The following is a 14,487-nucleotide window of genomic DNA, read 5'->3' on the forward strand; positions in this document are numbered from 1 at the left end:
TTTCTTCAAAAACTTTTTATGGCAGAGTTACAAAAGACATTATTCATAAAAAGTTCATCTCTCTGACGTGGCTGATGTTGACGCTTATACACTGCAAAAGTAAACATCTGGATTAAAGAATAAAAATCAACAAAAATGTCATAGCTTTGAGCCACACTAAAGATCACCTTCTTCAGAATTTAATGCAAGAATGAAATATTGGTGAATGTTTTCAAACAATTAAGTTCCATATTGCAATCAAGAAGTTGAAACTTCTGCTTCCTTCTCATGCAGGATGAAAACGCAGAATGTTGCTGGGAGTCAGATCAATTCATGCAGTAATGTCACCTCTGTTAGATCTATATCACAGTTATAGCACTTAGCTCCAGCCTCATCTTCCAGGCTAATTAGAATCTTACATACCCAGATAAAAAGAACATTATTTCAAGTCAAACAAAAAATATGCCCTGAATGAAAAAAAGAAGGTGACACAAAAAAATAATACAGTCTAAAGTTGTTTAGGTTTTACAGATTCCTTCACTAAATCCACTTCCAAAGTTTGCTTCAGTATTTTTTCATAATGTGGCCTGCAACTAAAGAGAGGAAAGCTGAATAGCAAGCTTCCTGCTGGTATGTCAGCATGGGACAGCCTGTGGCAAACAAACTGAGGAGGAAAGAAAGTTATTTCTGCGAGATCAGTCAGATTTCACAGGAAACTTAATCTAAATTTCTATTTGTAGTCATCACTGTGGTAGCTGAACCATTGCTCCAAAAAGCCTACAGACACAAACACCACACATGATTGTTGAAACAAAAAGAGAAGCAAGACAAGTAAGAAAGTCTGGTAAGTTTTAGGTCTAGAAGAAAAGGTATTCTTTTGCAGGTTACACATAAATATACGGATAATTGCTTTTCTAATATATTTAACACCCATTCTGGAAACGCACACAGACAAAAAGTAACAAGAGTTTTTATAGTAAGTCTCTGCCTCTGATTTGAAATAAAAGAACATTGTGTGAATATTACAAGCACTAATGCACTAAAGCCTCTAAATTCCCATTTGTACCTTGTCCACATTCAGTTTTCAACTTCCTAGCATCTTCTGTAATTATTACAAATTATTTCCCAGATACAATATCCAAACATTAGTCATTACATCATTCCCATGTAAACATCTCTGTTAGACAGTCAAACACTGAAGAGATATTGGAATGTGGAAGCTGGGGTGGTATTTTAGAGAAAATAATGCTACAAAGTTTCTCACTGAGAGAACATAAAAATACAGGTGCAGATTCCATCATATGTGAAATCAAGACAACTTCTGTGAAGACAGTGCTATGAAAGCTGATGTCTGTTTATTTAGGCATGAGGCAAACTGAGTGTCAGGAAAATACCAATAATAAAATGCAGGGCAAATAACTAGAAAATTGGAAACCAAAATGAGCTGTTAGCACTATGTTTCTTACCCTACTCAGAATTCAGACAAGCAAACTCCCACTGGCTTCACCACAAGCAGAATTAGGTGCAAGATAATCAGCCAAGTCAGTGTCCTGTCAACACGGTATAGTGTCAGGGGTGTCAAACTCATTTTCACCAGGGGTCACATCAGCATCGCAGTTGCCTTCAAAGGGACAAATGTAATTACAGGGCTGTATAAATGTAGGAGTAGTTGCATTTATATGGTCTTAAAATTACATTCAGCCCTTTGAAGGCAACCACGAGGCTGACGTGGCTCCTGGTGAAAGCGAGTTAGACAGCCCTGGTGTATGTTTTCAGACGAAGGCCTGTGGCTGGCTCTCACAAGCACAAGCTTTAACCAAGCATCTTTCCTCTCAGGTTCCGAGCTGGCTTCAAGCGAGCTTTCCGCTGGTGCCCCTTCATTGAGGTGTCCAGCTGTGATGAGCTAGAGCTCCAGACGGCCAGGTTTCATCCCACCCGTCAAAGCAGCCTATATGCTGTGTCCAGAATGGAGTCCAGCATGACAGTGGTGTTCGATGCTAATGATGGAGACAACACCCATGCCAGCCGTAAGAAAAGAACAGCCCCAAGGGAGACAAGTTCCAATGGCTGTTCACAGAGGAATTCCAAGACCGTCTCCACAGCCTCAAGTCTCATCAGTTCACTGCACACATCAGTAGATGATTATTCCTAAGCATTTGATGGTGACAGTTGCTAGAAGGGCAGCACTGGACAATGCTCTCCTACTTTGGGACTAGACATCCATACCACAAGAACGCAAACGTAATTCCACTGCCAAACCCTAGCTATAAATATTGTGAGACTTTTACACATCGCTTCTTTGCGTTGAAGAGAAAAAGGAACTTGACAACATATGTATGAACCAGTACGAAAGCACAGTCACACCTTATACATGGCAATGTTTGTAGGGATTACCTAAAATAAGCCAATAGCATAAAAAGTATTGTTTTAGCTGTGTCTGACCTGTGGCATCTATGTTTCACTTACTGAAATGTAACAGGCTCCTTTACTTATTGAAGGCGAACTGTACAATGTTTTCTATTACATGTATTAATTCTACAGTAACAAAGTTACATAAGACCTAATTAAAAAATTTCTTTATAATGAAGACCTAATGAGCCCCAAGTCAATTCAATTGGTTTACAATTTAGCCCTACTCCCAGACAGACGAAACGAAGTTCACATGAATGAAGTTCAGCTCTGCTTGCAATGGTACATTTTTTCAAATGCATATGAAAAATGTTTTCATTTTTTTAAAGGAGAAAATCTCTAAAAGACTAAGTTAAAATATACTGAAGTTTCTATATTACTGAGCATCAGCCTCCAATGGAACACTTACTTTCAGGAGGATATATTGCTTAGATGAATGTCCTATAGCTTTGTATCTTAGTGCTAAGAGTAAGCTCCTAACAGGAGCTTTGTGATTGACTCTAGAAAGGTCAAAAAGTTTAAACTGGAGATTCACATGTAAGGACAAGTACCACTGCAGCAATAAACCCTTCACTGTGGAAGATACAGTAACATGTTTCACTATGAAACAACTTCACCAGGAAAAAAAAAATATATATATTTGGACTATTTTCCTAAATTTTCCATAGCTAGATGCATGGATGCATGTAAAAATACTCCTCTGTCTGCATCTGAAAATGTGTTAGGAATTATTACACAGACACTTTCCTACACAATTCAGTCAAAATCCACTGACGATCACTGTTGCAAGGAAAGCTGAACTTAATACAAAAGGGTGCAGAGGGCAGCCTGGTTGTGTGAATGTTTGTACCCAAACAGTTAATCAAAACTTAGGCAAGAGTGCGAACGTCTTCCTAAGGTAGCCAGGCCAGCACAGGGGAGTGCGTACATGGCTCAAGCCAAATACGTACCAAAGCTGAGCAGTTAACAGATGAAAATGTGTAAAGAGAAGGGCTTGAGCAGGCTTTAGCCCACATTCCTTCCTAGCAACTGGGGTTGCCAGCATCATGACAGTAAGCATATCATAAGAGACTGGTAATAAGAATTATGTTTTTATTGTGATTCAGCTGTATAATCAATTGCTATATTCTGCTAAGTGTAATTTGTATTTTTATTGTGATTTCAGTGCATTGCTGTATCACTCTGCTAAATCAAACTCATGTGTATGGTCAAATATGCTCAAAGAAGTAAATCTGGTATTTGATATTAAACTTTCCATGTGTGGAATAGCTGAAGAACCTGGTCGTAGGGTATTGTACTCTGATGAGAACATATCACAATTCCAGATTCACACTCTTCCTACCCACTGCAGCAAAGAGCTCTGTTCATTGATGGCTTTCCTTTTAAATGCCCATTCATGCTTCTCAACAATCTGCATTTGTGAAAAAACAGCTCTATTTTCCTTCATGTCATAGTTGTACTCTCACTTTTCCTTTAAAAAACAAAGTGCATAGTAATCCAGAAAGTGTAATGCAATGCCTATAAAAATATTTTTCTGTTCTTCCCCTGAAATACTCTTCTTTTAAGAATTTAAAATCTTCACAGGTGTTTAACAACTCTGCTGAGAAGATTCAGGATAGCCACACACATGAAAAATGAACCTAGGCATATTAATTTGATGGTGATATATTAGAAAAACATCCTGTGAAGTCCTCTGTATGGCCATGTACAACTTTTGAGGAACATACAGACAGAAAATGTATTGCTGTTAAATAAACTGTCTTTTCTAACTACAGCTATTACAAAATCAGTGTTGATAAACATCAATACGTAAGTTTTAACAATATGGTTGTAGTGAGATTATTGTTTTTAAATGGAAAGTATAAATCTTAAAAAGCTGTATATAAAAATGCAGCATCACAAATATAGAAAACATCATCCTCATATAAATTTTATCATCCTTGGGTGACAAATATTGAGGAAATAATAGTGACTTCCTCACATCTGTCTTTAATTAGTGAAACAATTCCACTTTACTAAGAGTTTTAGGATATGAGCTCCTGGACAAGTAATCCATTTATAATCTCACTATATTTTGGTGGGATAGAGGTGTCAAAAACACCTCAGCATTCCTGCAGTTCTCCTCTAAAGTTACAGTTTATTCTTGTACAACAAATGAAAAAATCTGTGTTCTTAATCACAGCATTGCCTTAACAAAACACTACAATGATGCATGGTACAAATCCATCTCTGCCTCAGCCTCAAAAAACATGAAGGGTTACACAGTTCAAACAAGTAGCACAGCAAAAGCTGTGACTGACAGCAGGTTGCATTTGAAGGACCATTTCTGCAAACACATTTTTGGTAAGTGTCCTGGTCACTCTAAAGTTCATCATAGACCTCCTGACACACCTCACTGAAGGCAGAGGAAATCAAGTCATGCTCAGCTTGTGCCAACAAGCTGAGAGGTGAGTTAAGGAAAACAGACATACACAGAGGTAGGTTCTAACTGCGAGGGGCATAACAAAACTCTCAAATACCTACAATTCAACAGCATCACGAAAGATCTTCTGAAACGTGAGTCCTCCTCCTAATACTTTAGCCCAGGCTCGTACTGGGGTCTGCCTCTAAAACGTTTATCCGATGAAAAGACTTCATTACTCTCTGAACTACCATTTTGCAGTGAGGTTCCCTTGGTATAAGACAGGTTTAACTTTTGTATCTCGAGAGATTCATGTTCAGCATCAGTTTTCTCCGTCAATCCCTTGACATTGGCTAAACTTGTAAAAAAACTTAAAACAAACAGAGTAACAAAAAGCTAAACTTGATTACATGTAAACACAAATCTTTGAAAATCATTCAAGAGAGATTTATAATACCTTTTTCTCAATTCTTCCATATAAAAGCATGGCGTTGAAAATAAAATTGAACTCCGAGTATGCTTAGAGTACTCATATAAGATGCACGCAGTAGATTGCAGTCTGCAGCTGTTTGATTGGAATCCCTTGATCATCTCCCTTCCATCTTATTGTCAAGGTTAGGAGGCACATAGCCATGAGTCATTTGCAGCATGGTTACATCTGATAACTTAATGTGTCCATTGAGGAAGGTAATTCACCAATACTAATATGTATTTTCAAAAGTAACATACAACAGGAGCTAGTATAGAAAAGGAGAGCAAAACAAGTTTGAGAAGTCATCTTTTTTTAATCTAGATAAAAACATTCAGGTATGTTTTGGATGTGGGTGTTTCCCCTTTAATACCAGTGAATTTCTTTCGCAGCAGTAAACAAGAACCTTCTATTTCAAAGATATAAATTCCAGAACCTTTCAGGCTGTTCTCTGCAGAAACTACAGAGTTTATAGAAATACTTGTTCCCGTTGCATTTATTTCAAGACTTTTGAAGTTGCCTCAGCTCAGGTAGAAATTTAAATCTGCTCTACTGCTTCATCTAGTTCAAAATCAGCTTGCATTTAGAGTCCAAATTACTATGTGCAGTTTGCTAATGAATATCTCCATATGTTGCTATAAAAGATGCAGGAAATCCTGCTTAGGAGAAACCACTGTTTACAAATGTTGCGTGAGTTCATTGTATCAAATAATGTGTTTAGCTCCATTTAAGTCATCTTGTTCATGAGCAGATTCAAGTAGTTCTATGTTCATAATTCAAAATGATTTGTTGGGTAGAGTCAAAAATAATTATCAGTCCATGAGCAGTTGCTGCGGGTATTCAAGTTGTTTCAGATGGGTTCATATATCACATGGTATGCTGTTATTGGTTAATTGAATTGCCTCTCTCCTCTCTGTATTACAGAAACATGCACATTGGATTACAAGTGGAATCAGATCTCCCAAAGCAAATGGTTACATTTACAAATATCAAACCTGCCTGTTATGAGTACTCTGTAACACAGGCTCTGGAATCCCTATTTCCCGGTTTCCCAGCAGTAAGTTTTTTGCTGCAATATTTGTGATGCAAACAAAAAGGGACACCAGCATCAGTCAGAATTGTATTTCCAATGCACACTACTTTGAAAATTCATGTTGTCCAGCTTGCTTGGATTTGCACACTTTAGATATTAAAAAAACTAATCATTGAATCAATAGGCATTCACCAACTGAATGCTATCAATCAGCAGCTCTTCTGTAACATTGCCCACACATGTAATGACATGCAAATGAACTAACAGATCGAGTCTGTAGACACTATACACACAGCAAGCCTCCAAGCAAGCTGCTTCTCAAATGCAAAGGAAAACTTTCTGCAGAGCATCTTCCAGACTGGCACAGGCCCTGCCAGATGAGGTCAAGGACAGCAAAATGTTCCAGCATCAAAGGACTTCACAGAGCAGCCCAGCCAGCCACTCTGTCCTCTCTGCAATCCTGAAACTACCTCTTGGATGTTAATGGAAAAACTTAACAGCCAGCAACACCTTGCAGTTCAAAGGTGCTGCTGTGGCCTTGCACTAGAGAAAGGAAGGTTTGTATTCAGAAGTGTGTTCTAATATGTTCATAGTGTTTACTCATTTTGTTCAACTCTGGAACTTTAAAAACATTTAGGCAAGTGTATCACCAAGAAGTGATGGGCCAGGTGAGGCTACCCACCCGGAGCAGCTCTCCTGGGGCTTGGTGACTTCAAAAAGGCAGAAAGGAACTGATCTCTTCCTATGCCCTGCACCTCAGCACCCTCAGGGCTACTAACAAATGCCTTGGCGGTCACCTACCCAGCTAATATGTATGGGGCAGCAGGACCAGTATTGGCAAAGGAAAGAGCTAGCAAGGTAAACGGCTTGTCCCTGGGGCAAAGACTACTTTTCATAGCTTGTTAGGCACATAATCCCTGTAAAACTAATAGGATGTAAAGATATTTTGGAGATAGCAGCAGATAAGCTTAGGTATTAAAAAATGGCATAGACATGTCAACATAAAGCTCTATGAGGGCTAAAATTTACCAAACTACTAAATTACCAGAGGTAAACTCACCCATACTGCCAAAGCTGGACCATTTTGCATATCCAGTATCACACACACAGTATCCTTATAATACACATAGCCATCTCCACACTGCAAAACAGTGTATACTAAGGAAAAAAAATAACTCAGTGTAACCATCTGCCATGCTCTCAAAAAATGCCAACGATTCTCCCTAGTACTGTCTTAGCAAACAACTCACTCACACAATGCCTTCTCCCAAACTTCTCCTCAAGTCAACTGCTTCATTTTTCACTGTGTTCAGGTCATCCTGAGCCCAAGAAGAGCAGTCTGGTCTTCAGGTGAATGTGACAAGCCAAATGAATAAGCAAAACCCTCAAACACCCCTTTTCAAGCACAGTTTAAAATCTTCTCTTTGTTTGAACAACTTGAATAATCGGGGAAAGCCTGGGGTATAGTTATAGCTGATTGTTGTGAACTTGTATCACAGAAAACAGACATATTTCTCCTCACAGCCAATATTCATATGCCTCTCATTTTCCTGTGGTTCCACAATAGCTTTCCCATATTAACTTAAGACCACAGTTCTAATCCCTTCCTTCTGGTCTGCTCCTGAGGCAAAACACAGGAGGCACTGAGGGGACTCTGAGGTAGCTTCCATTAGCACAAAATTTAGCCCAGCTTGCTCTATGTCAGTCTCTCATATAGTATGGACACAGCACTCTGCCTTCTAGCAACGTTGGATGGTTTCAGAAGACTGTAGATGTTCCCTCATCGCAAAAGAGATCAGCCCTCTAAATACCCTGGTGTCACTGGTCAAACATCCTCTTAGCACTTCCTCAGAAGCACTGATCAGGCATCACAGAAAGATGGATTAAGCTTTCAACAAAGAAACTACACAGCAGAGTCAGAGGTTGTTGTGCATTTGACTTCTTGGTCATCATGGCAGCTTATCAAACTGCATCTAAAAATGGAGAAGTGGTGGCAATACCCACAATGAGTTTGGCTACAGGCTGCTGTGGCATTTACAGCTGCATAATCCTGCCCAAAGACAAAACCCAACTGCTTTACATCCCAAAGAAGAGTAGTATCCCCCCACCGGGACTGCAATTACAAGTTCAAAAACAACTATCCAGGTAAATGGTTTGAACTGGCAAATATCTGACAAAATTGTCCAGATTTATCCAAGTTTTAAATGAATTGGATCAATAAACAGAACTTGTCAGTTACACTAACATTTTTGCAAATCCAGAAAAATAATTATCCTAGCTCTTATAAGTTGTATTATTTGCTATCTGAATGCTGAATTCACAAACCAGACTGTTCTGATTTTTGGCACAAGTTATATTACATGTCTGAAAGATACCAGAAGCACATTTCCATACCCATATTGTGCAACAAACCACCCATGATGAACACCAAACACTGAATCATTGAATCAGCTTAAAAACAACAGTCTTCAAGTACATTATCATACAGAAAACTTTTTAAATGCTTTTTAAAAATAACATGAACAACTGAAGAAAACAGGAATTACCAAACAAATCCAAAAGCTTCAAAAAAAAGAGCTTCTAATATATTTCTATTGTTTCTTTATAAAGGTATCTCCTATTCAAACACTTAAAGCACCAGTGCCCTGTATTCCCAAGTACTAGGCTGGCTGATTAGGAAATTCTCTTTAATTGTCTGTAGCAAGGCTGTCTGTCCTACTAGGGTAAGGTAACTGAATTATGGCAGTTTCTGTAGTCAGCAGCATGCAAGGAAGAGATGTGGCTCATGTTACACCCAGTCAGCTCCCACCCCCAGGTGATAGTAGATCACCCAATACAACAGCAGGATCAACCAGAAGCCTGTTTGTTACAGCTCTATATAAGGAATAAGCTCACGTCAGCTCGGGAGGATTTAAACAATTTGCTACAGAACCTGGATATATGGGCTCGGTTATTTTTTTTTCCTTTTAAAATCTTGGTATAAGTACGTTCCAAAAATGATGAGCCATAGAGTAGCATTTACTCTACTGTTAGAGGCTATATAGAAGCCAGCAGAAATACTAAAATGTTACAATTTATTCCTCTTTTCGAGGATATGCCCATAGGCATGAATGGAAAGGTTGAGTTCTGAATGGCAGTATAACGAAACCCAGCAAATGAAAGGGCAGTTACAGTCCACAGAAACATAAGTTACTATTAAACTATTACATTTACATTTAACATTTACATTTTAGAACCTTTGGCTCTGCCAGGTCCAAAGGTGATGGTAAAACTCTTCACACACCCTACTCACTTCCCATCTTCCTGCCATAACAAGATCTTTGGGCAACCTCTCCTTGTTTCAACTCAAAAGCAGCCTGACCCTGAGCCTGTGGAGGAGTTGCAATGCAACCCAACAGGTTTCCCAGCGTGGTCTCATCTCCGCACACTCTGCCACAGAGAACTCTACAGCTCATCTTGATGTAGATCTAGAAATCCAAATGAAGCAGGAGCAATAGGTCCCAATTCTAATTGCTTTCTATCAAGCAATTCCATTTGTCTTGCCCACCACATTAACATACCAATGTGGGCATTATACAAATTATTTGAAATAGAACAAATAATGCACACAAGTTCCAGGGAAGGAAAAAGACCTTGAGTGAAATCTATGAGTTTCATCCATGGAAAAGAATTATGCAATTTCCTGATGCACCTTGCCCTTTCCATGATAGCTCTGAGGCCATTCACAGAGCTCGGATCCTTGCAAGAATTTCCAAGTGATATAATAAACACCCAACAGGAGTTCAGAAATGGGATGCTGAGACAACCAAATAATCGGATGCTAATAATCCAGCCCCCTCTCCCATTGGCAGGTGAGTATTTCAACAGAAACCCACAGGGATGCATCAGAGGTTGATATGATAGAGAAAAGTGTGCATCATTTTGAGGTACAGCTTTGAAGGGATCTAGGTCATCATTTTCCTAATCAATGTAATATGATCTTCAGCCCAAAATCCATGATCTTGTTCTACTGAATAAATTTGGCTTGGAGACTAACAATTGCAGAAGGGCCTTAATTCTTTTGAGGCCTCTGGGGTAATAAAGGAACTTCCAGATCATGTAGCAAAACACACAGGAGACCTTTATTTTAAGGGTAATTGAAAACAGAAACAAAATTAAATTCCTCTTACACAGGTCACCATGTGTTTCTGCATATATTAGGACAGGCCTTGATGTTTTAATTGACAAAGCATTGTTAACATTACATCTGTCTTTCCAAACACTACCAGAGCTAATAGAAATTACAGTCAAACACTAAATTAACTTTGCTGAGGAGGCAGAGTACATGTCAAGGCCTTGAACTCTGCAAGGACCACAGCTCCTGCCTGAAGGTGAGGAGGAAAAAAAAAATGAAATAGACTGGAATAAGAAGGTACTTTTCGCCTGCTAGCTATGAATTTGAAATTTTGGAACGTGTTACCACTGGAGAAATGTACACTGGTGTTGGGGAACTGCAAAGGTAGCAATTCTAACATACCACTCAGGCCACAGGAGGAGCCTGCACACCAACATGCTGCAGAGTGCTAAGTCATGAGGTGAGGAGCCAGATTCTGCACCACACTTGAACCTCAGCTGGAGCTACTTGTGTGTCCCTGGCAGACCCCCAGCAATCACACGGCTCTAGCTGGTGCTCACAGCCCCTGCAATCACGCAGCTCTAGTTGGTGCTCACAGCAGTAATAGCACTGCCAACTCTCAAGACATTCTCCTAGTCTGTACAATGCCTTTTCTCTTTTTTGGATGTGATATAGATCCTTCCCAAACTAACAGGAAGCTTCATCTGCTGCCTTTATAGGGGGGATATTTAATCAGACTGAAAAGGCAGAGAATTTTGTTGCCTATGCTGGGGTCAGCTCTTATGAGCCAGCCAATCCCCAAAAAAGCAGCAGAACTATCCTGAGATCATCTGACACATGGGACAGCTGAGTATGAGCTGGATGCTTTTAAAAACCCAAGGCTGCACACAAATTAAATTAGCATATGTAATTAACATATCACAAAAATCACTGATGCACAGGGCCAGACTTTACCATTATATGAATAATCAAAACTGTACTTTGCTCTCTTCTCCTTCCACAGTTTGGCTGAGTGCATCACAAAATCACACTACTGCAGTGTAAAAAGGGGATGAAATTCAGTCCCTTGCAAATATCTGAAGTTTCCTATTTTTCTCCAATAGATAAAATAGTGTTAGAGCCATCAGTTTCGTATTTGTCTGTGTATGTAAATTATCTCTCTTGTCTTGCTCCTCTTGTTGATTATGTGTATAGTCTCTGTTTGTACGGTAGCCTGGAAGTAGTTTTACTGAATTACAGTTACCTCTATAAAAGGGTGTGTTACAGTTAGGTCACTATAGCTGAGAAACATTAGTTTATAGCTCCTCTTCCTTGGTGAGAAGGCTTGTCTCAAACTCTGTAGATGGGAAGGGCATAACTCAATTTGTTCATAAGCTAGAGATGAGAATTGCAGAAGATGCTTTGGTATTGAACGAGAAAAAAATTATTGGCTAATACAGACTCAAAACAGCAAACACCAGCTAATGATTACAGTTATGTATCTGTATTATGTTTCTCCCATTGTGTGCCCTGGAATGATTAATACAAAAGCTTTTAAATAAGACTCAAATAAGTATTTGATTATTCATTTTATTTCAAAGACCTTTACATTAAAAAAAAAAAAGCAGAAAAGGTATAAAAATAGAAAAAAAGGGTATCAATATTCTTTTTATATGTTAAACTGTGCCTGCAGAAGGCACTGGGATAACATGACACTGAAAATCGTGATAAGGAATTGGTGTCTCATCTAATAGTGGTAGTAAGACAGAAGAAATAATTACTATTTTACAATCAAAATATATAAGCATTGTACTTATTTCTCTTAGTAAATAATGCTCCATGACAAGAACTTGGGCAGTAAGATCCACTGAGATGCACACCTCACACAACAGGGAACAAAACCATCTGCTTCAATGAGCTTACAATGTAAATGTAACACGAGAAGTGACTGGCAGATGAAAATAGGTTTCCTAATAGTATTAATCAACTTGATTAAAAAAGGCTTTCAAAATGTCTCCTGGTTCTCCCTGTGGAAAAATACAATGCCTGTTTCCCCCTTGCAAGATCTCCACATGATCTGTGAGAGAGTACATGGGACCAAACGCTGTATTCCTTTCAACTCCATGCAACAACATTAATTAAATTACAGAGGGTTCACTCTGATATAACTGAGCAAAATCCACCAAGATATTTTCACTATATAGTTTCATTTATATTCACTCAGGTATAAAGATGAAAGCATAAAGCATTGTTTTTCTTAGTTTTGCTCCTAAGGCACCCATTGAGATTTTTTAAAAAATTATGTAGCTATAAATGACAAGATTTTTTGAAAGAGATGAAAAAAAGAGAACACTGTTAGCATTCAATCATGAATGAGAGTTTAGGTATTTCCGCTAAGCTGTTCAAATTATTTAATTTACTGAATGGAAGAGAAAAGGCTTTACCCAATGTGCAACAGTGGGTGTTTCAGAGAAATCTGAGAATTATCAGAAATGTAACAGCAAGTCTGTTCACAAGACCTTGTGACATTTTGAAAACACAATGTGCTTCACAGCCAGTCAAATCCTTACCTGTGGACACAGAGCACACCAACAGAGGCAGCAGTTGGCACAGCAGCCTGGCTTCTGCTACAACTATTTTGTCTTTGTTTCACCCTGCCTAAGTTCCACCCTGGAACTACTAGCTTTTAGTGCACTTATTTACCTTATTGACAGACATTTTATGATCTTTAAGTGATTTTTGTTCTACAATTATCTGTTATTTATCCTTCAGTACATACTAATGCCAGCATCCTGCATGGAAATCTTGACCATGAGCAACACAGCAACAGTCCTAATATTTCAAAAACACAGACATTGCTCCCTAGCTGCATAAAAGCTAGGACTTGTAATAGGCAAAATTACTTACACAGAAAAATTTTTAAAGTTTAATGTATTAACGAGCAAGAAATCTGCTTTTGCACTTAATCTAAAAGCTATTAATGAGCATTATTCTGCCTACAGTGTTTTGAAGTAACCCTGATAACACATCTGACATTGGAGGTCAGTTTAGTGTGTTGTGTGAGATGGACTTACTAGAGCTGAACTTAAACAGAAATCCTCACCATTACAGTTGGAACTCACTAGCCTCTCGTCAGCTGAGAAACCAAAGGCTGACACCAAGGGTCTAGACCATCGCACTCTGTTTCTCTTCTGTGTTTGAGTCATTTAGTTCACACTAAGGAAGGTCTTTTCACACCGCAGAAGAGCTTTGTTCTCTGAAGTACCGAGAAGCTTTGATTTCTGACAAAGTCAAGGAAGATGCCTGTAAAGCAGCTCAGTGTCTTGCCAAAGATATTTGACGCTACACATCCTAAACCTTAAAGTGGTATAAATTGTGACATTATGAAATAGAGATGAAAAGGAAAACATTTCAGGTCAATCTGCTTTTTGCCCATGGATATATTTTTAAAATACGAGGCAAATGCACAGAAAGAAAGCTATTACCTCAATGACTTAATCACACAATTGTCCCTCTGCAAAAGTATCTAAAAAGAAGGGGGACTGAGAGGTTTTCTTTAAATATGTATTAAAGCCTAAAAAAATGGCTTTCCTGAATGACTATCCTGTAACTGGAATATTCTGCTTCAGAGAAAGAAAAAAAACACTGTTATATGTGATAAATCCACCAGCACCACAGCAAGAAACAGGGAGAAACAACTTATATACTGCTACAAAGCAGAAAAGTACTCCTGTCTGAAGGATGGGAGTCTTTTCTGTTTGTGTTACCAAATAGCCATGAAAGCCTCATGAAAATAAAGTACATCCATTTAGAGACACCAATAGAAATTGATTTAACATTAAATACCCATTGAAACGCAGTGCTCCGATTATTCATGAAGATTAATATTGCTAGTGTTTCTGGAAAGGAAAGGGCGAGCTTTGGAAACACAGGATTATTATTTTGAAAGCAACACTTCTGAGCCATTAAGAAAATGAGTAATTTTAACAGTGGGGAAACCACTTATGTCAAACAAAGAGTATGAGAAGGTCAGAAGAGAAATGTAAGTAACACAACTGAAAGCCTTCAGGATTTTAATACCAGCTCCCATTGATCTAAGTTGT

General features: G+C 38.5%; 1 protein-coding gene and 1 long non-coding RNA gene across 8 annotated transcripts in view; one reads left to right on the forward strand and one right to left on the reverse strand.

The window, feature by feature from the left end:
• Positions 1-3,662, forward strand: part of TACR3 (tachykinin receptor 3) — a 29,488-nt gene extending 25,826 nt beyond the window's left edge. Inside the window, exon 5 of the mRNA XM_021283035.2 lies at positions 1,816-3,662. Within this exon, the coding sequence (XP_021138710.2) occupies positions 1,816-2,131 (316 nt within the window). The 3' untranslated portion in view covers positions 2,132-3,662. The remainder of the gene's footprint in view (positions 1-1,815) is intronic.
• Positions 1-14,487, reverse strand: part of LOC110356328 (uncharacterized) — a 244,019-nt gene that overhangs the window by 173,005 nt on the left and 56,527 nt on the right. The window lies entirely within an intron of this gene.

The sequence above is a fragment of the Columba livia genome, chromosome 4, assembly GCF_036013475.1.
Source record: "Columba livia isolate bColLiv1 breed racing homer chromosome 4, bColLiv1.pat.W.v2, whole genome shotgun sequence".
Lineage (NCBI taxonomy): Eukaryota > Metazoa > Chordata > Aves > Columbiformes > Columbidae > Columba > Columba livia.